The following is a 24,649-nucleotide window of genomic DNA, read 5'->3' as shown; positions in this document are numbered from 1 at the left end:
CTGCTAATGGGTTACAGGGATGAGAATGTTCTGGAATCAGTGCTAACAGGTGCACAACTTGGTTAATATTCTGAAACCACTGAACTACACACTTTGAAAGAGTGATATTTTGGGTAAGTAAATTACATCTCATTAAAGTTTAATTTTTTCAAATATTTATTTATTTATTTCAAAGGCAGAGTTACAAACAGGCAGAGGTAGAGAGACAGAAGTCTTCCATCTGCTGGTTGACTCCCCAGATGGCCACAATGGCCAGAGCTGGGCTGATCCGAGCCAGGAGCCAGGAGTTTCTTCTGGGTCTCCCACATGGGTGCAGGGGCCCAAGCACTTGGGCCATCTTCTACTGCTTTCTGGGGCCATAGCAGAGAGCTGGATTGGAAGTGGAGCAGCCAGAACTTGAACCAGTGCCCATATGGGATGCCGGCACCACAGGTGGCGGCTTTACCCACTACACCACAGCATCAACCCCTAAAGTTTTAAAATATTTTTAAAAAGATTTTTTAAATATATTAAATATATTTAAAGATTTTTTTTGACAGGCAGAGTTAGACAGTGAGAGAGACAGAGAGAAAGGTCTTCCTTCTGTTGGTTCACCCCACAAATGGCTGCCACGGCCAGCACGCTGCAGCGATCCGAAGCCAGGAGCCAGGTGCTTTCTCCTGTCTCCCATGTGGGTGCAGGGCCCAAGCACTTGGGCCATCCTCCACTGCCTTCCCTGGGCCACAGCAGAGAGCTGGACTGGAAGAGGACCAACCGGGTCAGAATCCGGTGCCCCGACGGGACTAGAACCCTGGGTGCTGGCGCTGCAGGCAGAGGATTAGCCTAGTGAGCTGGGGTGCGGGCCTAAAGATCTTTTTTAAAAAGATCCTAGACCAGAGAAACCTGAAGTCTATTCCCGACCCTTGTGTGAGAGGCATACCCTGAGGTTCTGTGCTGATGAGGACTGCTGGCTGAGGGCAGAAGAGAGTGCCTGCTCATCACCAAAGCGTAGATGGGAGATGTGTGGAACACAGATGTATTAGCTTGCCAACAAGGCTGGGAAACCACACTGACAGTGAAATATTCATCTTCAAATGGAAGGAAATTCTGACATGCTAGAACATGTGCGAACCTGGAGGACATTATACTTAGTGAAATGAACCAGTCCCAACAAAAGACAAACACTGGGACTGGCCTTACGGCGCTGTGGATTAAGCAATTTGTGATGCTGGTGTCCCCTAACAGAGTGGTGGTTTGAATCCTGGCTGCTCCGATCCAACTCCCTGCTAATGTGCCCAGGGAGGCAGTGGAAGGTGGCCCAAGTGTTTGGGCCCCTGCACCCACATGGGAGACCCGGATGGAGTTCTGGGCTCCTGGTTTCAACCTGGCACAGCCATGGTTGTTGCAACCATTTGGGAGAGTGAGCCAGAAGATGGAAGACCTCTCTCTCTCTTTCTACTCTGCCTCTCTGTAACTCTGCCTTTCAAATAAATAAATGAATTATCAAGTCCAAGTAACTTCTAGGGACTATACAATGCCACCAAGAAGAGGAAAGTCATTTCAACCAGTTCAGTAAAATCAAATATTTGAACACATATTTGAAAAAAAAAAAGACAAACACTGTTGATGCCACTAATATGAGGTATCTAGAATAATCAAAACCATACAGCAGGAAGTAGACCAGTGATTGCCCAGAGTTGGGGGCCACAGGAATAGGAGCTTCTTGTTTATTGCGTGCAAAGTTTCAGCTTTGCAAGATGACGATGACAGAGATCAGGAGATGGAGCGGTGAGAGCTGCAAGACCCCAGCGTGCCGGCGCAGCTGAGCTGCACACTTACACACGGCTACATCAGTGAACACCATGCTAAATGAATGTTGCCCAGCAGAAAAGTTAATCATACAGATAATACACAAATGCATTCTTGTAGTGGAAAATCAAACAACACAGACAAAACTAAACTCCTTGACAGCTTCCCGTCAGCATCCACGGCGTTGCAGTGGGTCTCTCCCCCCCGCCCCCGCCCCAGCACCCTGTGATATGGGGAGATGACCACATGCAGCACCCTGAGGACCTCTCCCGCCACCCTAGATTGGACAGCGCTTGCTTCTCAACTTCAAGTCAAGCAAAGGGCTCCCAAGACGAGCTCTGCCCCTGCACGCCTCCTAGCTCCCGCCTGTGCACCCAGGTCAGACTGAGGCTTACGGACAGGTGAGACGGAGCCACTGACAGAGAGGACACCCAGACAGTTCTGTGGGCTCCACGTGAACGTGCAGAAGCAAAACTGACTGATGCCTAGGTGGCAGGGGGTGTTTGTCTCTCTGTTCCCAAGGAGAGATGATTTTATGGCGTGCTAAGTTTTTTTAAAAGGACGAAGGTGTATGCGCACTTTTAATCTTTCTTATTTAGTTCTCAGCACAAACATCAGCTCCCCAGAGAGCCCTTTTCCAACCCTCTTGTCTGAAAGCGCCCTGCACCCACACCCGCACCAGCCACTCTCTCACGCCACCTGCTGCCTGTCTTCGGAGCACTGTCTTTAGGCGCTCTGGGAGAGCAGGGCTCCTGTCTCCTCTGAGCCTCCTGCGGGCCTGGTGCTCACTAGGTGGCCGGGTCTGTTTCCAAGGCTGAGTGGTGTGAGACAACAGGAGCTTGTTCCCCTCCAGTTCTGCAGGCAGGCAGTCAGGGCCAAGGGCAAGGCCAGGCTCTCTCAGGCTGTAGGGACGCGTCTTTCCTTGCTTCCCCTGGCCTCGGGGGATGCCAGCATCCCTGGCACTCAGAGCTGTGTCATCATGGTGTCCCCTTCTGTCCTCACCTGGCCTTCTTCCCTTCCTGGGTCTCCTCTGCCTCCCATCTCCCTTTCTTCATAAGCATGCCACACAGTGGATGTAGACCCTATTTCCAGGGAAGGTCACAGTCGCAGGTGCTGAGGTTAGAACTTCAGCGGAGCTTTGCAGGGCAGGGAGGGGGAGACACAACTCAACCCCAAACAGTGGCCAATGGACCTCCAAGCTACTGTTGGAGAGCTGGTTTATGATGAGCTCTTAAAAGCGTTCAGGAAGGGGCTGGTGCTGCGGTGTAGCGGGTAAAGCCGCCACCTGCAGTGCCGAGATCCCATATGGGCACCGGTTTGAGTCCCGGCTGCTCCACTTCTGATCCAGCTCTCTGCTATGGCCTGGGAAAGCAGTGGAAGATGACCCAAGTCCTTGGGCCCCTGCACCCACATAGGAGACTCAGAAGAAGCTCCTGACTCCTGGCTTTGGATCTGCACAGCTCTGGCCATTGTGGCCAACTGATGAGTGAACCAGTAGATGGAAGACCTCTCTCACTGCATCTCCTTCTCTGTGTAACCCCGCCTTTAAAAAAAAAAAAAAAAGGTGTTCAATCTCTGTGTAATTCTGTCTTTCAAATAAATAAATCTTTTTTTTTTTTTAAAGAGGGGTGTTCAGGAAAAGGCTCTGGAAGGCATTGCTCTCATGCAATGTCTTCTGTTGGCTGTGGCAGTAAGAGTCTCAGGTCGAGGGAAACCACAGCTACAAAGTGCTAGGCACAGACTGGAACTCCAGGGGGGTATGAAGTTATAATGCCACATTTTCAGTGTTCTTGGATAGGTGATTTATGGAAATAATGTAATGACATAACAGATAAGGTTTAGAAAAGGGTGGGAAAAATCAAACCATAATCCCACCACCCTAGTGTACTTCAGAGAAGATTCAGGAGAACGACATTCCAGGGGCAGGGAATAGCGAGCACAAAAATGCCTTAAGGTGTGAAGACGCTTGGTGCGTCAGAGACGGGAACAGGCCCCACGGCTGGGGCAGCCTGCAGGATGGTGACAGCTCATCTTGGACGTCCGTTTTGGTGATGTTGAACCCTCCCTCCAGGAACCTGGAGTTGGCACAAGGTAAGGGTCCAGGCAGGCTCCCTGGAGGGGGATACCTGAGCCCTGTCAACCTGGACACCGGGAGGGAGCTGTTGTGTCCTGTCCTGCAGCCAGAGAGGCGGAGGAGGCAGGGATGCGGGGACAGAGTCCTGGCAGCTCCCAGTCCACCGCAGCCCCCAGGAGCCCTCCCTGAGTCCCAGACATACTGCCCCCCCCCAAATTTATTAATTTACTTGAGAGGCAGAGTTACAGGGAGAGAGAGAGAGAGAGAGGTCTTCCATCCGCTAGTTCACTCCCCAAACGGCCGCAGCGGCTGGAGCCAGGCAGATCTGAAGCCAGGAGCTTCTTCTGGGTCTCCCACATGGGTGACGGGGGCCAAGAACTTGGGCCATCTTCTACTGCTTTCCAGGTGCATTAAGCAGAGAGCTGGATTGGAAGTGGAGCAGCGGGGACTCGAACCAGTGCTCATATGGAATGCCGGCGCTGCAGGTGGGATGCTTAACCTACTACGCCACAGCCGGGGCGGGCCCCCAGTAATACATTGTTTCTTTATTTCAGGTGTTCTGAGAAGAGGGTTTCATGGACACTTTGGAATACACGGGAGTGAATGAAGTGTAACAGCTTTGTGTCTTCAGGACTTCTGAGAGCCTTTCACATGGTTGTGCGCGTGTGACTCTCTGAAAAGTAGTGGGATTTCAAGTTGGGGGGCTCCCCACCTCTGTTTCGGCAGCATGCCGAAATGCCAAGAAATCCAGAGCAGAGGCCGAGGCCGACTGACCACAAGAAAAGCATTTTCATTGCAGCAAGCATTTCTTTTTTTTTTTTTTAATTTTTATTTTTGATAGGCAGAGTGGACAGTGAGAGAGAGAGAGACAGAGAGAGAAAGGTCTTCCTTTTTTGCCGTTGGTTCACCCTCCAATGGCCGCCGCTGCAGCCGGCGCACCGCGCTGATCCGATGGCAGGAGCCAGGATCCAGGTGCTTTTCCTGGTCTCCCATGGGGTGCAGGGCCCAAGCACCTGGGCCATCCTCCACTGCACTCCCTGGCCATAGCAGAGAGCTGGCCTGGAAGAGGGGCAACCGGGACAGAATCCGGTGCCCCGACCGGGACTAGAACCTGGTGTGCCAGCGCCGCAAGGTGGAGGATTAGCCTATTGAGCCACGGCGCCGGCTCTGCAGCAAGCATTTCTATCCAGCACGCAGGTTAGAGAGAAACCATGCGCTTCCCACGCACGCCCAAGCACCCCCCAGGGTTGCTCTTGGTTTCTCTTGTCATTCTCCAGTGGCTTGCCCTTCTGAGCGCCCGCCCGCCCCGGGGGAATGGGCAGGACAGCCTGGCGTCCAGCCTGGAGCCATGCGCAGTGTGTACGGAGAGAGCGGGCGCAGGAGGGGTCCTGAACTCGTGTTTGTGAGGCTGGGTGCAGCCACGGTTTTGCAGAGGCTCAGAGCCCGCGGCAGGGCCTCGGATGCTCCGTGGAGAGTCTAGACTACCTACTGAGCGTAGCCTGGGTGTAGCAAACAGGTTTCAGGTGTGTTCGTCCACGATAAGCCAGCTGTATACAGCCTCGGTGAGTCACAGACTGCCTGCAGCAGCACTTGGCCCACCCCGAGTGGCGACTGCGCCCCTCCTGGGGATTCCTGCATTGGACGCTGGGGTCGGAGGGCGCCCTCCACTCCAGGGTGGGTTCTCCTTTGGAACCCGGCAGGAGCCAGGTCGGCTGCCCGTCCCGGCCCTTTTTAACCTGGGCCCGCCCCTAGGGGCGGAGAGGTCGGGAGCGACGGGCCCCGCCCGGCTCGGTGTACTCCTGGGCGCCGCGCCACAGTGCGCGCCAGAGCTCGGAGCGCCGAGACGCTGCCGCTGGTGCCGGCAGGGCGGGAGCTGCGCCGCGCCCTGGTCCTCGCGCTCGGAGGACAGATGTGACCGGGATTAGGGACGCGCGGGCCTAAGCTCAGGTGAAGCGCTTGCAGAGGGCAAGACGGCGGCGACGAGATGCGCGCGGAGGAGCCTGGCGCCCCTGGCGTCCCGAGCGCCCCCGGCACCCCGGGGACAGAGCGGGAACCCGGCACCGAGCTGCGCCTGTCCCGCCAGCTGCTGCCAGAGCTCTACACCTTCGTGGCTCGCGTGCTGTTCTACCTGGCGCCCGTCTACCTGGCCGGCTACCTGGGGCTCAGCATAACCTGGTTGCTGCTCGGCGCCCTGCTGTGGATGTGGTGGCGCAGGAACCGCCGCGGCAAGCTCGGGCGCCTGGCTGCAGCCTTCGAATTTCTGGACAACGAACGCCAGTTCATCAGCCGCGAGCTGCTGGGCCAGCACCTGCCGGCCTGGGTAAGTCGAGCGCGGCTGGGAAGTACCGGAGGTCCGCCGGGGAGCTGGGGCGCGCACTCGGTTCCCGCCGCGTCTCTCATCCTTCCCAGCTCCGGTCCGGCAGCTGTGGGAGAGGGGAACCTGGGGTTCAGGTTCGGGCCCAAAGCCTAGGAGGAAAGTCCCGGGCGGGCCACACCCACGAGAAAAGGGCGTCTGTCTGGGACTCTGCAGTTGGTCGGGAGAGAGACAGGAGGCATTTCTTCCACCCTGTTGATTCAGAGAACGCGCGCGGGGCGCGGACGCAGCGACCACAGAAGCGGGGCTGGGGGCTCGTTGCGTGCTGCCGGAAACCCGTGCGGGGCGGAGCGGGGCGAGAGGCGGGGGCCTGCCGCGGGTGCTCTGGCGTCCTCAGCGAGGACTGGGCGCGCGCATTCCAGCGACCGCCCTTCCTCCTGGTGTGGAACGGCCTGATCCCGAGTGAGCATCACCTGACCTGCCGGACAGAAACCAACTCTGGGTTACGCAGCTCCCAGGGCGGGACCGGGGCCGCAGGTGCTCCCACGGATCAGGGAGTTTGGGACAGGCTGACCAGAGCAGCCAGTGCGGTTCCAAAAGTGGCTTTGTGACACGCCTGCGCCTCTGGTGCTGGGGGCGCTGGCTTCACCTGCCCCTTCTATTGGGGCCCGCCGCGGGAGGTGCCCAGACCCCTGCTTTGCCGCAGCTAACTCCAGCTGGGCCAGGGCTTCCTCGCACCTGCGGACGACAGGTGGGTTTGAGAGAGACTAAGCCTTGCTGTATGTACGGGAACAAAGTTCCCCAGACTGCTGGCCCAAACGACAGGGGCTATTTCCTGTGCACTGGGGAGGTGGGGATGCGGAGCCCAGAGAGTCGTGGGGTCTCTCCTGGGCTTGTGGAGGACTTCCTCTCTCTATCTCCACGTGATCTTCCCTCTACAAACCTGGGTCCGCATTTCCTCTTCCATCCTAATGGCCTCATTTTAGCTTAATGCTGTCTCAAAGGCTCTATCCGAACACCAACCTAATTTGAGGAGCTGGGGGTTCGAACCTACCAACTGGGGCCAGCGCTGTGGCGTAGAAGGTTAAGCCACTCTCCACTGCTTTGATTTCCACCCAGCTCCCTGCTAATGGCCTGGGAAGGCAGCAGAGATGACCCAAGTGCTTGGGACCCTGCACCCATGTGGGAGACCTGGAAGAAGCTTGTGGCTTTGGCCTGACCCAGCGGTCATTGGAGAGTGAACCAGCAGGTGGAAGATAGATCTTTCTCTCTGCCTCTCAAATAAGTAAATACATCTTAAAAAAAAAAAAAAAAAAAAAAAGAACCTATGGATTGTGGGGGATACAGATCAGCCCATAACACTAATACCTAGTGTTTGGATCAGCATGGGACAGAGAGGCCAAAGACTTTTACTGATTAGTGCACAGTGGAAAGCTGTAGTGACCACTGTCCTAGGGGAACAGCCATGGGGCTGGTGCTTGGGGCCTGGCTCCTGCAGACCTTGTTCCTCCTGGACATTCTATGGGGACTTTGTGATCCTGAAAAGCGTGGATCCAGAGAGCAGGCCTGACCTGCCCATACCCCTTGCTCTGCCAATCAGACCTATGCTGCGAGCTCAGATGATGAGGGTGGGCCTACGAGACCTCACCCAGAAATAGCCCCTTTCTGTATTAGGGAACCCCCTAGATGCTCAGCTGTATGCAAAGGCGGAGTTTCTGAATCAGATCCTGTAAGGGCACCGGCACTCCCCACTATACACACCATCGGGACCGTTCTGGCTTCTGTGGGGCAAGAGGACCCCAGCAGCAACATGAACCTAGCTGCCTCCCCATGCTCCCCCCCCCCTCCCCCAGCTCAGCCTGAACATAAGAAGCCACCTCCTGGCTTTTTGCCTGGGAAAGTGTACCACAGGCCTGGCCCAGCTGGACACCCAGAGGAAAGTGGTGGCGTCCCTCCTGCCGAGAGAGCAGTCTCAGGACACAGGTGTGTGACTTGGAATTGGCGTTGAGCGTCCTGAGAGGCTGGATACAGGAGCCTGAATAGGGCCTGGTCAGGGCCCAGAGCCTGCGAGGTAGGCATGCTGCACTCTGGGCTGGGGGAGGCTTGTGAGCCCAGGATGGTGGCCTGACCTGCCCACTAAGGACTGTTGTGTGCTTGGCCCGGCTAATGTATGTGGTGGGACGTTGATGGACAAGGTCAAGTCCAGGTGAGCTTCCTGAAGGTTGGCCCTGCTTCTGAAAGCTGCAAGGGGCTTGTGAAAGGCCCTGCAGATGGCAACCTGCAGGGGAGTAAGGCTGGAAGAGAGAGCGAGTCACAGCAGCAGTAGTAGGGACCACGAGGAGGGTGTGGGAGATGCATACAAGTGGGTTCTAGGTGCTTGGTGGCCTCTGGAGAGGGGAGAAGCAGGGGCCTTCCTGGGCGCCCCCAGGCTTGGGAGCTGGGTGTGCATGCTGGGTCGTGATTCTGGAACGAGCAGCAGGTCTGGGAAGGCCAGTGAGCCGCATAAGCACCCGTGAAGGACACACAACTAGATGCAAGTGTGGGTTCTGCAGGTTTCCAGGCCTGGAGGCGAGGTGGGGAGCCCAGAGTCGACTTGACTGAAATTCTTCTTCCTCCCTGCCAGTTTGAACATGCTGGCTGTGGGCGTGGTGAGGGCCTGCAGTTCTGGAGCACGGACACTAGTGGGTATCCACGGCATTGCACGCCTGCCTCTGTACATGTCTCCGCCTTGGAAGAACTCATTTCCACGCGTGGAACAGGAGATGATGGTTTTGACCTCCTTGGGCATCAGGAGATTTTTTTCCCACATTAACCACTGGCAAATCAATGCTGGGGCAGGGACTGAAGAAAAGGGGGTGTCTTGTGGGCCTTCTGGGTGGCCGTCGCCTGTGGAACTGCCTTGCCCGAAGTGCCTGATGTCCCTGCACAGGAGCTCCCATGAGTGGCGGAGGGGGTGTGGCTCTCCAGCTTCCTGCTGCTGTCACACTGTGTGCTGCTTGGAAGGGACATCAATTTCTGTGTCCCCGCGAGGGGGCGGGGCCGAGGGCAGGCTGAGCTGGAGTGGAGACGCCCTGCCCCCCTCCCCCTCCCCGTTCTGGCTCGGCCGTGGCTGCCACTGTGGCCACTTCTCAGCTGCTGGCTCCTTTCTCGCCTGGTCCTAGGCCCCTGGCTCTGAGCTGTGGCTCCCCTGCTGGGCCCGTTTTCCCCCTGGGGAAAGGAGATTGCATCCGGTGCTCTTTCAAAGCCGTCTCAGCCCTGAGGTCTGAGTGCAGCCACTTCCGGACAGTCCCTTCTGCGGCAGATGGAGCTTGAAAGAAAGGTTCTCCTGCTTTGAAGGGGGCCACACGTAGAGGGCTGTGATGTGGCCTGGCCGCGTGGGGCAGGTGGTGGCCCCGGGGCGGCTGCCCACACACCTGAGGGTGTCCCTACAGTTTTTAGGTGTAGTGTCAAAGGAACGAGAAGCCAGCTGTTGGCTGTCCTTGTCGGGGTGGGGACCGTGTATAGAGCACAGGGCTAAGTGTTGAGCCCTTGCAAATCAGTCACTTAGCTGTGGGCCTCGGTCAGTTTGCACTGGGCGCTGGGTGAGCTGAGTGAGGAGTCGCTGGCTCAGGGCCCGGTAGCCGTCACTTTGTGCCCCTCGGTTTGCCGGGCTGCCTTAACCCCACTTTTCCGTACTGGGAAACTAACGGCCGAGTGTCCACAGCGATGTGGCTGGGCACGGAGCAGGGTGGAGGGCGGTGCGCGGCGCTTCGGGGCGGTTCCCCGGGGGCCTGCTCCTGGCCACTCCTGGGGTCCCAGGGGAGGGGCTCCAGCGAGAGCTCCCCTTCCCTCTCCGTGCCCTGGGCCCTGCAGGCCCTCCTGGAGGTAACCTTTGCGCATCACTGCCCAGTCCGCCCCCTCCCCTCATTGCGGGGGCCCTGTTGGAAGCTCTGCAGCCCTCACTCCTGGATTTGTGCGCTGGATCAGCCTTCGCTGAGGCGTGCATTTTGCGGTTATTCACTGAGCCAGGACCGGTGCATCCGCTGGCGGCCGGCTTGCTTGTTTTGCCGCCGCCACCGCCGCCTCTGTGAGGAGGGAAGCTTGGTGAAAGCCCTGGCTGGCTGCAGGCCAGGGGGAGTGGGCCGCCTGGTGGGAGAATAGCCAGGGGCAGGGGTAGGGAGGGGAAGGGGCAGTCCAAGACTTGGTGTCTGCCTGTGGTTTGGGGCCAGCCCAGCTTGCTCTCAGGCCAGCTGATAGCAATCGCTTGGCAACTTGGTGCAGAACAGTTAACCCTTGTGTGTCTGTGGGTGGCTGAACCTGGGACCCATTCTCTAGGGGGTGCTGGGAAGAGCCCCACCTCTCTCTCTCTCTTTCTCTCTCTCTCTCTCTCTCTCTCTCTCTCTCTGGGCCTCTCTGGAGTCCTTTTCTGTCCTTTGGGTGTGCCCTGGAGGCACTGTCTGGGGCCACAGCGGGGAAAAGCGGAGTATTTGCCCAAGGCAGTGGGCATCCTAGGCTCCCAGCACCTCTGGGATTGTCCCCTCTGTTCAGGCACACACCCAGGGGCTGGTGCTTTGCTCCTCTGGGCTGATATTTTTCTGTGGGCGGAGCAGCAGTCTCTCTCGGGCTGTGTTCACATGCTGTGTCCCGTATTGATACTTTAGTTAAAGGAAGCCACGTGGTACCAGCTGTGGGCTAGCCTGGGCACCCTCACATTAGACCACAAAGCTCAGTCGTTGCAGCCAGGGCCATGGGACATGGGTTTAGGCAGGAGGGCTGGTTGGGGGTTCTGGGCTGGGAGGATGTCTCACCCTGGAGGCTCCTGCTGTCCTGCAGTCATCCAAGCCAGCCTGGAGCTAGGCTGACCGCAGCAGGCTTGAGTCACACCCTTTGGGTTTCAGCCCCATGTCTTGGTGGTGCCTCATGGGCTTATCACGTCCTGGGCCGGGCTTGGGCAATCGGAGTGACGGAGCATCACCCCCTTTCTCCAAGCTCTGTGGAGGGAACCTTGGCATCCGTGTTCATTCCTGAGCTTCGACCGCGAACGTTGCTGGAGGGCAGACTGAGCCACATGCCTGACTCGCAGGCCCTGCCCTGGAGGGACCCACAAGCTGGATGGGAGTGACTCCTGGGAACAACCTTTCCTAGCACGGCACGATCAGCCCATGAGACAACAGGCCAGGGTGCTGACGGCGTGGGGACCTCCCCCTGGCTGGAAGAGGCCCAGGAGGCCTTCCTGGAAGAAGAGGCGCTACGGTGTACGGTGTTGCTGGCTGTGGTGGGGGATGGGGGACTCCAGGTCCACAGAATGAGTGCCTCATCTCATCCTGGGGATTCTAGGAGATTCCTGAACTCGGGCGGCGAGATCTTTGCTTCCCTCACAAGGGCTGAGTCTTTCCAGGACAAGGGTGCGCAGGGCAAGCTTTTCTCCAAGTCAGGGGCCCAGGGACACTCGTAATTGGGAGCTCCTATGGGGTTTGAGGGTCAGGTCCTGAGGTGGGGGTGTGGCTTGTGTCCTGTTGCAGCCCCTGCCTCAGTGGGCAGCGTGGTGTACAGAGCTGGCCTCTAACGTCTGTTGGTCCCAGCCTTGCACGGTGGCAGCAGGCAGGTGGCACTTCTTGGGAATGTCCCCATGGCTTTGGGGGAGCCTCTGGGAGGTGTGAGCTGCCCTGATGACTTGTGTCAGCTACAGTGGGGTCAGGGAACTGGGGCCTGGCCCTCCCTTCCTCTTTTTTTTTTTTTTTTTTAATATTTATGTGAGAGGTAGAATGACACTGGTTCACTCCCCAAATGGCTGCAATGGCTGTGGCTGGGCCAAGCTGAAGTCAGGAACCAGGAACTCTATCCAGGTCTCCCACGTGGGTGCAGGAGCCAAAGCACTTGGGCCATCTTCCACTGCTTTCCCAGACCATTAGCAGAGAGCTGGAGTGGAAGTGGAGCAGCCAGGACTTGAACCAGTGCCCACATGGGATGTCAGTGTTGGCTTAACCCCCTGTGCTGCAGCACTGGCCCAGAGTCAGCATTTTAATTTCTCCACCCAGAGAGACATTGTCAGATGTGTGTGTACTTGCCTTGGAGAGGGGGTGGATGAAAACTGTAAAAATGGGGGCCCCTTGGGGCCAGTGTTGTGACATAGCAGGTAAAGCCACCAGCTACAGCACTGGCATCCCATATGGGCACCTGTTTGTGTCCTGGATGCTCCACTTCTGATCCAGTTCTCTGCTGTGGCCTGGGAAAGCAGTAGAAGATGGTCCAAGTGCTTGGGTCCCTGCACCCACGTAGGAGACCTGGAAGAAGCTCCTGGCTTTAGCCTGGCCTCATTCATTTGGGGAGTGAGTCAGCAGATGGAAGATTCTTTCTCATCTCTCCCTCTCTCTCCGACTCTGACATTCAAACAAATAAAAATAAAAAAAAATGGGTACCCCTTTTCTTCCTCCTTATTTTTCATGTTTTTAACATCCTATTATAAACACGCTTCAAAGACACTTTTAAGGACCGTGATGGGCTCAGTATAAACGTCCTGTCAGTTACTGAATCGTTTCTCTGACGTGAGGGAGTGCAGGTACTTCGTTTCCCCGTCCACGTGGCTGACTGGGGGAGTGGGGATGGGGTAGTTGCTGCCGGTATGAGTCTGGGACCTCGGACTGCCTGTCTGGGGCTGCTGACTCATCCTTCAAGTCCAAGTGCTTCTCCTCAGGCTCCCACGGAACCCGGGCACGTCTCTTATCACTCTGCTTCCCATCCGATTTGCACCTGCCTGTTTTTATATCCGCCTTTTCCTCCAGGCTGAGTGTTCTTTGAAGGGAAGTTAGCTAGCTTGCTTGCTTGCTTGCTTTTTTCTTTCTTTCTCCCTCTCCCCTTCTCTTTCTAAATATTTATTTATTTGAAAGAGTTACAGAGAGAGAGGCAAAAAGAGAGATCTTCCATCGCTGGTTCACTCCCCAGATGGCCGTAACAGCTGGAGCTGGGCTGATTCAAAGCCAGGAGCCAGGAGCTTCTTTTGGGTCTCCGATGTGGGTGCAGGGGCCCAAGCACTTAGGCCATCTTCTATTGCTTTCTCAGGTGCATTAGCAGAGAGATGGATCAGAAATGGAGCAGCTGGGACTCGAACTGCCGCCCGTATGGGATGCCAGCACTGCAGGCCAGGGCTTTAACTTGCTGTGCCACAGTACTGGTCCCAAGGCGTGTCTCTTGCACCTGTCCATGCCCACCCAGCATCAGCTTAGTGCCTAGTGTGTAGTAAGCACTCAGTGAAAATCGGCGAAATGAATGCCACCATCGTGATGTGAGCAGACGTCAGTGCTCGTGGTGGAATCCGATTAGAAGTGCGGTGACTGCGGGGCCGGGTCTGTGGTCACTCCACACGGCACTGCCTGCTGGTGCTTTTTCATCAGGGCAGGCTGTGTTCCACGGCAGGGGACTCTGGGCAGAGCTCCCACTATCTGCAGTGGATTTTGGATAAACAAGATCTGCTGAAGGCGCGCCAAAAGGACTCAGTTTCTCTCAGAAGAGTGTTGGAAATCACAAATATTTTTTTACAAATGTTATCCAAGCATTAGGTGAACATCTTAAATTTAGACCCCAAGTTATTGCCAGTGCTATGGTCTGTTTCAAGAGATTCTATGCCAAGTATTTTCTGAAAAGTATAGATCCTGTATTAATGTGTGTTTCTGGCATCTGAAGTTGAGGAATTTGGAAGAGTCTCAAATATGAGATTTGGTTCTGCTGCTACTTCTGTATTAAAAACAAGATTTTCATATGCGTTTCCAAAGGAATTTCCTTACGGGATGAATCATGTATTAAGATGTGAATTCTGCCCGTGAGAACTCATGGATTGTTGCTTGGTAGTGTGGTCATCCTTAGAGACCTTGGCCCCAGTGTGTGCAGGACACGGGCCAAGAAGACGTGGCTTCCTGGTGCGTGGAGGATGAACGATACCCGCAGAGCGGATCTGTGTCTGTGGCTCCTCCTCCCGTGACAGCCTTAGCTCGCCTCTGTGTAGCCTGTTCTACAGCAGAAAGATGCCAGACAGTGGTTTGCTGAACTTTCTGTGGATAGGGAAGAGATTTTGGGAGTTATCAGGGTTATTTTAAAATTACATGAACAGTGGAAGAATTTTGATGAGCGGAAAGAGATGGCAATGACTCTTAGTAAGATGCCGAAACCAAAACCACCTCCAAGCAGTGAAGGAGAACAGAGTCCAAATGGAAGCCAGGGGTGGGCGCTGTGGCTCAGTGGGTTAAAGCCCCAGCCTGCAGCGCTGGAATCCCATATGGATGCCCGTTCAAGTCTTGGCTGCTCCACTTCCAATCCACTGGACAGATTTTAGTAATCTCTTCAATGGGACACAAAATGAATAGCATGTTTCTGTCACGCGTATTGGGAAGTGATTTTATTTTTGCAAAATAAGTTTTTCCTTACCGAAGTTGGTTCTCATACGTAATTGATTAAAATCCCCCGGTTTTAAAAGTTTGGGAGGGTTCTAAGAGGACCTACAGACAGACATTTCATAATTAATAAGTTTTTTTCAATATTTCTTACTTTGGGTAATAGAAAACATTTGTAAGCTAGGAAGCATAAAACATAAGTGCTTAAAATTATCTTTGGTCATTGAGGGACCAAAGAAGGAAATAAAGTCATCATGTGACTTTTTTTTCCCTTCATAAGTTAAACTTTAAAACTCTACTTAAAGAATCAAATCTTACAAAATCCTGGAAGATTTTGATGATGTGTGTAATTTCAGGGAAATTAATCAAGTGCCTACTGATTTCAGAATGTATAGTGGCTCAGCCTAGTAGAAAAGTGTAATATGAGGGGCCTTGAAAAAATTTATGGCAAATGCATCTTATGAAAAAACTATGCATGGATTTAAGGTTTTTTTTTTTTTTTTTTGCACCAAAATCAACTTTTAATTCCATTTTTCTATGACCTCTTAAAATCACCTTGTATATATACTGTATTTTGGGAATTTAAAAGTTACCTTAATTCTGTAACCATTTCAAATGCTGGGAAAACTTAAAAAAAAAAAAAAAGAAACTCGACATGAAGCTACTTGGAATTCATTCAGCTTGAGGCCATTTTGACAGATGAATTGGATCTGACACAATTAGGTGAAAATTTGGTACAATTTTAATGTTAATTTTTATTCTATGCATAGTTATAAAATATATACATCCTAGTTTAATTTTGTCTCTTACTGTGGATTACAAACTTACTACAGGTACCCTGAGCCAGGAACACAGTCAGGGCCCAGGCCAGTCTGATAGTGCCTTTTCTTATTCTCGCGTGAGTGTAGGACTTCAGACTAAATGTTATGTCCGTGGGACTGAGCTGCCTGTGGAACTTAATAAATTATTTTATTCAGACTGAAGGAGAGTGCTGAATAAAATTTGGAGTCATAGGATATTGATGTACAGTTTAAGGATTAAAGTTTTTCTAAATCAGTTGTGAACATGGATTTATTTAATTAAATGTCGACTTCCTAGCATAAAAGTACAAGAATAAAAGTAAGTTCTCCAGGTTGAAAAAAAAAAAAAAAAAAAGCTCCTGGTAAACTAGTGTTAGAGAAGATGCTGATGGGGCCAGCGCTGTGGCACAGCTGGTGAAGCTCCGCCTGCAGTGCCAGCATCCCATGTGGGCGCTGGTTCGAGTCCCGGCTGCTCCACTTCCAATCCAGCTGCCTGCTGATGTGTCCGGGGAAGCAGCAGAGGATGGCCCAAGTGCTGGGGTCCCTGCGCCTATGTGAGAGATGGGAAGAACTCCTGATTGCTAGCTTTGGCCTGGCCCAGTCCCAGCCATTGCTGCCATTTGAGGAGTGAACCACCAGATGAAAGACCTTTCTCTCTGTGTCTCTCCCTCTGTCTCTGTAACTCTGCCTTTCCAATAAATAAAAATAAATCTTAAGGAGAAATTTACTTTGGTGCACAAAAATTTTGAAATCCATATAGTGTTTTTTTCCATAGTATGCATTCCCAGGACATTTTGAAAGCCCTCAATTTCAGTTTTTTTGCACTAAAATAAAGTTGCCTTTAATTCCCTGTTTTGTGAACTTTTCAAGGTATGTTCATGTAATGTTACATGTATTAAGTATTAGTATATATTAAGGCTCTTAGAGGTTTGACTGATGTGACTTTGAAGGTTCTGAACATTTTTTAAAAAGATGTATTTATTTGAAAGAGTTACAGAGAAAGGTAGAGACAGAAAGAGGTCTTCCACCCGCTGGTTCATTCCCCAAATGGCCACAACGACTGGAGCTGAGCTGACCCAGAAGAAGCCAGGAGCTTCTTCTGGGTCTCCCATGTGGGTGCAGGGGCCCAAGGGCTTGGACCATTCTCCACTGCTTTCCCAGGCATGTCAGCAGGGAGCTGGATTGGAAGTGGAGCAGCCAGGACTTGAACCGGTGCTCATATGGGATGCTGGCGCTGCAGGCTGGGGCTTTAACCAATTGTGCCACAGCGCCAGCCTCAGTTCTGAACATTTTAAAGGCACTCTTGCCCATTTCACTGTGGGTTTCTCAGCCCTGATGGTTATCTTTTTGGGACCTTTATTTGTTTGATGAGCAGAAGGAATTTAAATTTTTTTTTTTTTTTTTTGACAGGCAGAGTGGACAGTGAGAGAGAGAGACAGAGAGAGAAAGGTCTTCCTTTGCCGTTGGTTCACCCTCCAATGGCCGCCGCTGCAGCCGGCGCACCGCGCTGATCCGATGGCAGGAGCCAGGATCCAGGTGCTTTTCCTGGTCTCCCATGGGGTGCAGGGCCCAAGCACCTGGGCCATCCTCCACTGCACTCCCTGGCCATAGCAGAGAGCTGGCCTGGAAGAGGGGCAACCGGGACAGAATCCAGTGCCCCAACCGGGACTAGAACCCGGTGTGCCGGCGCCGCAAGGTGGAGGATTAGCCTATTGAGCCACGGCGCCGGCCAGAAGGAATTTTTTAAAGTTTTATTTATTTATTTATTTGAGTGATCGAGTTGTAGACAAAGAGAGGGAGAGACAAAGTTCTTCCATCTGCTTGTTCACTCCCCCAAATGGCCGCAATGGCCAGAGCTGGTCTGAAACCAGAGCCATGAGCTTCTTCCAGGTCTCCCACATGGGTGCAGGGGCCCAAGCACGTGGGCTGTCTTCTACTGCTTTCCCAGTGCATTAGCGGGAGCTAGATTGGAGTGGAGCACCTGGGACTTGATCTGGTGCCCACGTGGGATGCCGGCCCTGCAGGCTGTGGCTTTACCTGCTGTGCCACAGCACCCACCCCAGGTCCCCTTTAAAAGAGCTGCTCTGTGGACAGCTCAGGGCCAGCCCCCTCTGCTCTGATCCTTGTTCCTTAGCAAAAAGTGACAGCTCCTGGCATCAGAGTCCTCATCACGGGCGACTGTCGTGTCATCTGCTTGGCTGTTCTGCGGGTCCAGCTGATTTAGGCCAGCGTGCGTGGGGTGTGTGGCGAAGGGGCCCGTGGACGCTGGAACAGTGCCAGGTAGAAGTTCAAGTTGGCAAAGCAACTATTTCCCCAGTAGTTTAAAGCAGAAGAGAGGACAGATTTAAAGCAGTTTCCGTGGTGAAATGCTTACCTTTGAGAACAGAGAGAAAGGGCGCAAAATGCTGTGCCTGGGGAAAAGGGGGTGAAACTGTGTGGGCCCTGCGGAGCGGTGGGGCAGCCTCTGGAGCCCCTGGACCCCCTCTTGTAGGCCAGCTCTGAGGGAACCCACAGTCACCGGTCGTCTCCTCTCTTGCCTGGGCCTTGTGGGGGTGGCAGCCTCAGCTTGGTGCAGCATGGGTGTGTGTATGTATGTGTGTCCATGTATGTCTGTGTGTGTATCCTGTGTGTCTGTGTGTGTCTATGTCCATGTGTGTGTATCTGTGTTATGTGTGTCCATGTATGTGTTTCTGTGTGTGTATCTGTGTCCGTGTGTGTCTTTGTGTGCATGTGTGTCTGTGTATCTGTGTCCGTGTATCTCTGTGTGTATCCATATGTGTGTCTGTGTATCTGTATTTGTGTGTGTGGGTGTGTATCTGTGTGTCCATGTGGGTGTGCCTGTGTGTGTCTCTGTGTATGTCTATGTGTGCTGTGTATGTGTATGGATCTGTGTGTGTATCCATGTGTGTGTGTATCTGTATGTGTGTCTGTGTATCTGTGTGTCGTGTGTGTCCGAGTGTGTGTCTGTGTGTCTAAAAGCAGGTCTTTAGGAGCAGGGCAGGGCCGTGAGACGTTTTGGGGAGAGAGCTGCATCTGTAGGTCTGGACGTCGGTATCCGTGTCTGCCTGCGTGTAGCTGCAGATTTTTGTTTCTCTGTATGTCCGTGCGTGGCGGCTCAGTGGGAGGAGTTACCTTCCCCTTTGGGAGTGAGCTGAACTCGCCTGGTGACAGGAAGGCCCTTAAGTGAAGCCCTCTGGTCCCTGTGCCTCCTGGGAGGCTCTGAGGACCCAAAGCTGTCGTCCGGTCGCCTGCCCCAACCCCGGCCCATCTGCATGGACCCTGCCGGGGACCTTTGTCCTGATGGGGTGCAGAGATCACCCCTAACAACAGGACACAGGTGTGGCCAGCCTCTGTGAACTTGCAGTGCTGAATTGGACTTGAATAATTTTACAATCTATCTTCTCTAAGCCCTGGTGACTGCCATGCCCTTGACCTTGTCTGAGACAGCTGTCCTTGAAATATTAGGCCCCTTTGCCTGGAAGGCTTTGGTCCAAGTCCTCTAACAGCATCAGGGGTCGTGTCCATTTAGGGAGGCCTCAGATGGAGGGAGGGGCTTCTAGATTATTTAAGGAAGAGCAAGGACCTGGAGTCCTGGGGACTTGGCCAGGTCTGGGCACGATCAGAACCTTCTAGGCCTGCTCTGGGGAAATGTTCTCCCCTGCAGTTCATCACTGGGGATGGGTACCTGCTCCTACAGGGACGAAGCTGAATTTGCCTCTGGCACTAAACCATGCAGAAGTAGATTTACACCCGTGATGTCACTTGGTTGTGGCCCCGGGCAGCTCAGGAAGGAACAAGTCAGTTATCGGTTGGAGAGAGAACCGAGGCTGAGGGCGGTAGAACCAGAACCCCAGTGACCCGCCAGCTGCAGACAGCACCATGGGGTGGGGGTGGGGTGGCTCGCCTCTTAGAAGTTGCAATAGTGGGATGGTTCTGTGCCTTCTAGCTCTTGCCTGTCCTTGCTCTTTGGGGGATAAAAACACTGAGGTCCTGGTGACCCCGCAGTACACCCAGGAGTGGCACTAGGACTGAGATTTCGGAGCCCCCAGGGCAGGGGAGCCACCTACTTCAGGGATGAGCCCCCCACCTGGGAGCCCTCACTCACCCTGCCACACCTGCCACCGAGCTCACAACCGTCGGGCGGCTTGTTAAAAAACCCAGGTTTCCAGACGTCCGCCCCAGTCCTCCTGAGTAAGGATGCCCCCCAGCCCCCCACCCTGGCCCTGACAGAAACCTGCACTTTAAGGAGTTCTTCAAGGCACTGGAGCCGGAGCAGAGCCCAGCTCTGCAGCGCCAGGTGTGGAGGGCGTGGCTCCCCCAGCTGGTCCAGAGACTGGACCTCAGAACAAAAGCACAGAGAGCCAGCCATCCTCCACCTTCTCCGTGTCCCTGTGAGCCAAGACATAAGGCAGAGGCTCTGGGTGGGTCCCTCTGCCAGGCCTCCTCGGGGGGACCTGGGTGCCAAGTTCCTGGTACTCAGCAGAGGCCAATGCCTTCCCCTCCCCCTCAGCCACCTGTGCTGGGTTCCACCTCCCCCCTTCTCCCCTCTCCCCCTTCCATGATGTTCCTCAAAGAGCAGAGGCAGAGGCACTTGGAAACTGCAGACTGGATGCATGGCCCAGGGGACTTTTTTTTTTTTTTTTTGCCTGCAGCTGAGGTCGCAGTGGCCTGAGTGGGCAGCTCCTGGTCTGAAGAGCGGTTCCCACCACGCGGCTCTGGGTGCTGAGCGCCCGAGTGCACGGTCTCGTCTCGCCGGCGGAATTGTACCCATTTTGCAGATGGGAAACTGCCGTGGAGAGAGAGGCAGAGTTGTAGATGCACAGAGCAATGAGCCAGACGAGCACCAAGAAAGGGACTTCAAATGCTGACATTTCGGGAGGAAGGGAGAATGGATGAGAAAAATCAGGCCTGGGCTGGCATCGCGTGCCGGTGAGCTCTGGGCCTGGTCCCCTGGGTAGTCTCGGTGAGCACTGACTGGCCTCCACGCCTCTCCTCACCTGTAACGTGGGGGTAACTTTGTCTCGGCTGGCTGTGGAGCATTCGGAGGGTCCCACAAAGGGGACCACCAGCGATGGGGGCCTGGGCCCCAGAGGGCCATCTTCTGCCGCCTCCGACTTCCTATGATTGAGGGAAACTGGGGGTCATGGAAGGCGGCCCCGGGGGTGGGGGCGAGCGTGGCGGAGGGAGAAACACAGACTGTGGCGAAACAGACCTGAGTCTGGGGGTTGGCTGGTAACTCGCTGAGCCTCCGTTTCCTCTTCTGGGAAATGGGGCTGCTGAGGGGTGGCCAAGTACTCAACGACATGAGACATCACGAACTCAGAAAGGTTGAAAACAGGATAGAAGCAGATTCAACAGGGCAACGCGAAGCAAAGCAGAGCGCGGGTAGCAGTTCTCATATCAGACAGTCAATGTCACAGGGCCAAGGGACGCTGGATGCCTGGGAACAGCAGGGATTCGGATAGAATTATCGCAGACGCATAGACAGTACCTGGTGAGCACTTGACACAGAAACAGCTGACGCGAGGGAGAAGGTAACTTAACACACCCCTCTGAAAATGTTAAACCAAGCAGGCAGAGGAAGCTGGAGCCGAGCAGAATGGGAGGGCGTGACTAACCACTTGGTCACACATGGAACAGTCGTGGTGGACATTTATCACATGCTGGGCGACAAGGGAGTCGCCAATAGTTTCCATTTAGCCCACGAAAGTCCTGCAGAGGTCTCAGACCACAAAGGAATGCAATCAGGAGACAGTGATAAATATACACCTGTGGACCTCTCATACACCTCTGAGTGTTTAAATTTTTTTATTTTTTACTTATTTATTTGAAGGTCAGAGAGAGGGAGGGAGAAAGAGAGAGGGACTGAATTAATATCTTTCAGTCGCTGGTTCACTCCCCAAATGGCAACAATGGCCAGGTCCATTGTTTTTCTAGGAATTTCAATATTTCCTGTAAGTTCTCAAATTTATTGGTACATAGTTACAATTTATAGTTTATAATACCTTATTATTTATAACCTGCCATATCTGTAGTTATTTCTTTTTTCACTTTATGTCAGTTTTTCCCCTGATCAGTCTTGCAGAAGGTCTTGCCTGCTGTGTCAGCCGACCAGCCCCTGCTGCTGGCATGAATAATGTTATTTCCCCTTTCCCGGTGTTGTTAAAACATTGTTGGTTTTCATCTTTGTTTTTATTCCTTGCCTTCATATTTCTCTGATCTAAATCTGTTGCTATTTTATGTTCTTAGAGTTGATTTTTGTGAGTGTCAGAGTTCAATTGCTTATTTTCAGTTTTTCTTGGTTTTGGATAAATTAAAAAATATAAATTCCCCAGCAGTGTCTGACATTGTTATTCTGTTCTCAGCTCTTTATATTTCCATTATGACTTCCTCTTTTTAATACTTTACCAATTTATTTGAGTGAGAGGTAGAGTTACAGAGAGAGGGAGAGACACAGAGGGAGGTCTTCCACCAGCTGGTTCACTCCCCAAATGGCCACAATGGCCGGAGCTGGGCCAATCTGAAGCCAAGAGCCAGGAGCTACTTCCAGGTCTCCTATGTAGGCGCAGGGGCCCAAGGACTTGGGCCATCTTCAATTGCTTTCCCAGGCCATAGCAGAGAGCTGGATTCAAAGTGGAGCAGCCAGGACTAGGACCAGCACCCATATGGGATGCTGGGCCACAGAGGCTTAACCTAATACGCCACAGTGCTGGTCCCCATGACTTCCTCTTGATGAGCTTTTTATATAGCAGTGTTTTTAAAATACACAGACATGGCTGGTGTTGTATCATAGCAGATAAGGTTGCTGCCTGCAATGCCAGTATCCCATATGGGTGCCAGTTCGAGTCCTGGCTGCTCCACTTCCGATCCAGCTCCCTGCTAATGCCTGGGAAAGCAGCAGAAGATGGCTCAAGTCCCTGGGCCCCTGCACCCATCTGGGAGACCTGGAAGAAGCTCCTGGCTCCTGGCTTTGTCTTGGCCCTCCCCTGGCCATTGCAGCCATTTGGGAAGTGAACCAATGGATAGACTGTCCTTCTCTTTCTGTAAACCTGCTTTTCCAATAAATACTTTTAAAAAAAGAATACACTAAACTTCAGGGATCATATAATTGTGATATTTACAATTCAGAACATAGGGGAGGGAAACTGTCTCATTGATTCTACAATTAACTGTAAAATCTTCATGCCAGAGCTGGATATGAAGTGCATGGGGACAGTTAGAGGTGTCACTGAGTCCCGGGTGTCTGAAACCTGCATGGGATCATATCATGGGATGGTTTTTTTTGTTTGTTTGTTTGTTTTTTTTTTTTTTTTTTTTTTTTGGTCACAGGGGTGAGGGGGAGGGGGAGGGAGGGAGAGATCTCTTTTTTTTTTTTTAAAGATTTATTTATTTATTTGAAAGTCAAAGTTAGAAGAGAGGCACAGAGAGAGAGAGAGAGAGAGGCGTCTTCCATCTGCTGGTTCACTCCCCAGTTGCCCGCAGCAGCCTGAGTTGCGCCGATCTGAAGCCAGGAGCCAGCAGCTTCCTTCAGGTCTCCCACGCGGGTGCAGGGGCCCAAGGACTTGGACCATCCTCCACTGCCTTCCCAAGCCATAGCAGAGAGCTGGATCAGAAATGGAGTAGCCGGGACTCGAACTGGCGAGCATATGGGATACTGGCACTTCAGGCCAGGGCCATAGTGCCGGCCCCAAGGTTAGGTATTGAAAACTTCCTCGCCGGCACCGCAGCTCACTAGGCTAATCCTCTGCCTTGCGGCGCTGGCACACCAGGTTCTAGTCCCGGTCGGGGCGCCGGATTCTGTCCCAGTTGCCCCTCTTCCAGGCCAGCTCTCTGCTGTGACCCGGAGTGTAGTGGAGGATGGCCCACGTACTTGGGCCCTGCACCCCATGGGAGACCAGGATAAGTACCTGGCTCCTGCCATCGGATCAGCGTACTTGGGCCCTGCACCCCATGGGAGACCAGGATAAGTACCTGGCACCTGCCATCGGATCAGCGCGGTGCGCCGGCCGCAGCGCGCAGGCCGCGGTGGCCACTGGAGGTTGAACCAACGGCAAAAGGAAGACCTTTCTCTCTGTCCACTCTGCCTGTAAAAAAAAAAAAAAAAAGAAAAAAAGAAAACTTCCTCAATTTATCAGACACTGTCCTCCAAATATACACGTACATAAAAGATGTGTTTAATGGAAAACCTTACGGCGTTTCCCTTTAAGATCCACAGCAGGGTGGAAGCACTGGCTGTCACCCCTGCGGCTTCAATGATACCAATGCTGTGCCAGGTGTCCGTGAAGGCAGGCAAGATAAGGTTGGGAGTGAGAAGGCCAAACTCGGCCCTCGGAGGCTGCCGATTGTCTAAGTAGCCTGGGAGAGTCAACAAGCCGATTTCCACAAGTTGACTAGAAAATAGAGTGCCATTTTTGATACCTGCAAACCCCACCAAGAAATGTAACAAAAAACATACAGGACCTTTATTTAAAAGGTTTAAAAGTTTATAATCTTTGACATGAATACAATAGAATGTGAACAAATAGAGGGAAATATTTTGTTCACTGTTGCAAAATTTGATATGGTAATGGTGTCTGTTCTCTCATAAAATAATTAAATTTTTTTCAAAAATTTACTTATTTGAAAGGCAGAGTTAGAAAGATCTTCCATCTGCTGATTCCCTCCCCTAAAAGGCCACAATGGCCAGGGCTGGACCAGGCTGAAGCCAGGAGCCAAGAGTTTCTTCTGGGTCTCCCACACAGGTACAGAGGCCCAAGGACTTGGGCCATCTACTACTGCTTTTCCAGGGCACAGCAGAGAGTTGGATTGGAACAGGAGCAGCCGGGACTAGAACCGGCACCCATATGGGATGCTGGTGCCGCAGGCAGAGGATTAACCTAGTGCGCCACAGCCAGCTCCTCACCTGATATTAAAAAAGAAAATCCAGAGATTAAAGACCTGAATGTGAAAGCCAGTAGGTAAAAACCCAGGCTAACACTGAGCATCAGGCTTCAGGAGGGGTGTCTTCACCAGGTCCACCACAGAGCAGGTGTTAGGATGGAGGGCGGGCTCCTCGCGTCCGGGGGTGGGGGGCTCTGAGTGGGAGTGCCTGCCTAAGGATCAGGGCCCGTGATGCCGACCCCTGCCCACACTTACTCCCCGGCACTCACAGTGAGGGGAGCCGGCCTCTGGCCCTGGCTCGCTCACCGGTGCTGGGGTTAAAGCTGAGGGCGGGCAGACCTGGGTGACCATGAGCTCATTCTCTTAGACTGAGATGCCCCCTTTCTCAGGGGGGTCAGACTCCTCTGTGGAGAAACCTCTTAGGTGAGGA

At 53.4% G+C, this 24,649-nt stretch overlaps 1 protein-coding gene and 1 pseudogene across 1 annotated transcript in view; both read left to right on the top strand.

Moving 5' to 3' along the window:
- The first annotated feature begins 5,681 nt into the window (after positions 1 to 5,681).
- ESYT3 (extended synaptotagmin 3) overlaps positions 5,682 to 24,649 on the top strand; it is a 43,312-nt gene continuing 24,344 nt past the window's right edge. Inside the window, exon 1 of the mRNA XM_051818639.2 lies at positions 5,682 to 6,182. Within this exon, the coding sequence (XP_051674599.2) occupies positions 5,847 to 6,182 (336 nt within the window). The 5' untranslated portion in view covers positions 5,682 to 5,846. The remainder of the gene's footprint in view (positions 6,183 to 24,649) is intronic.
- LOC127493922 (cyclin-C pseudogene) lies at positions 9,882 to 15,029 on the top strand (annotated as a pseudogene).

The sequence above is a fragment of the Oryctolagus cuniculus genome, chromosome 4 (genome assembly GCF_964237555.1).
Source record: "Oryctolagus cuniculus chromosome 4, mOryCun1.1, whole genome shotgun sequence".
NCBI classification, from domain to species: domain Eukaryota; kingdom Metazoa; phylum Chordata; class Mammalia; order Lagomorpha; family Leporidae; genus Oryctolagus; species Oryctolagus cuniculus.
Note: the sequence above shows the minus strand (reverse complement) of the source record. Positions and strands in the feature narration are given on the sequence as shown.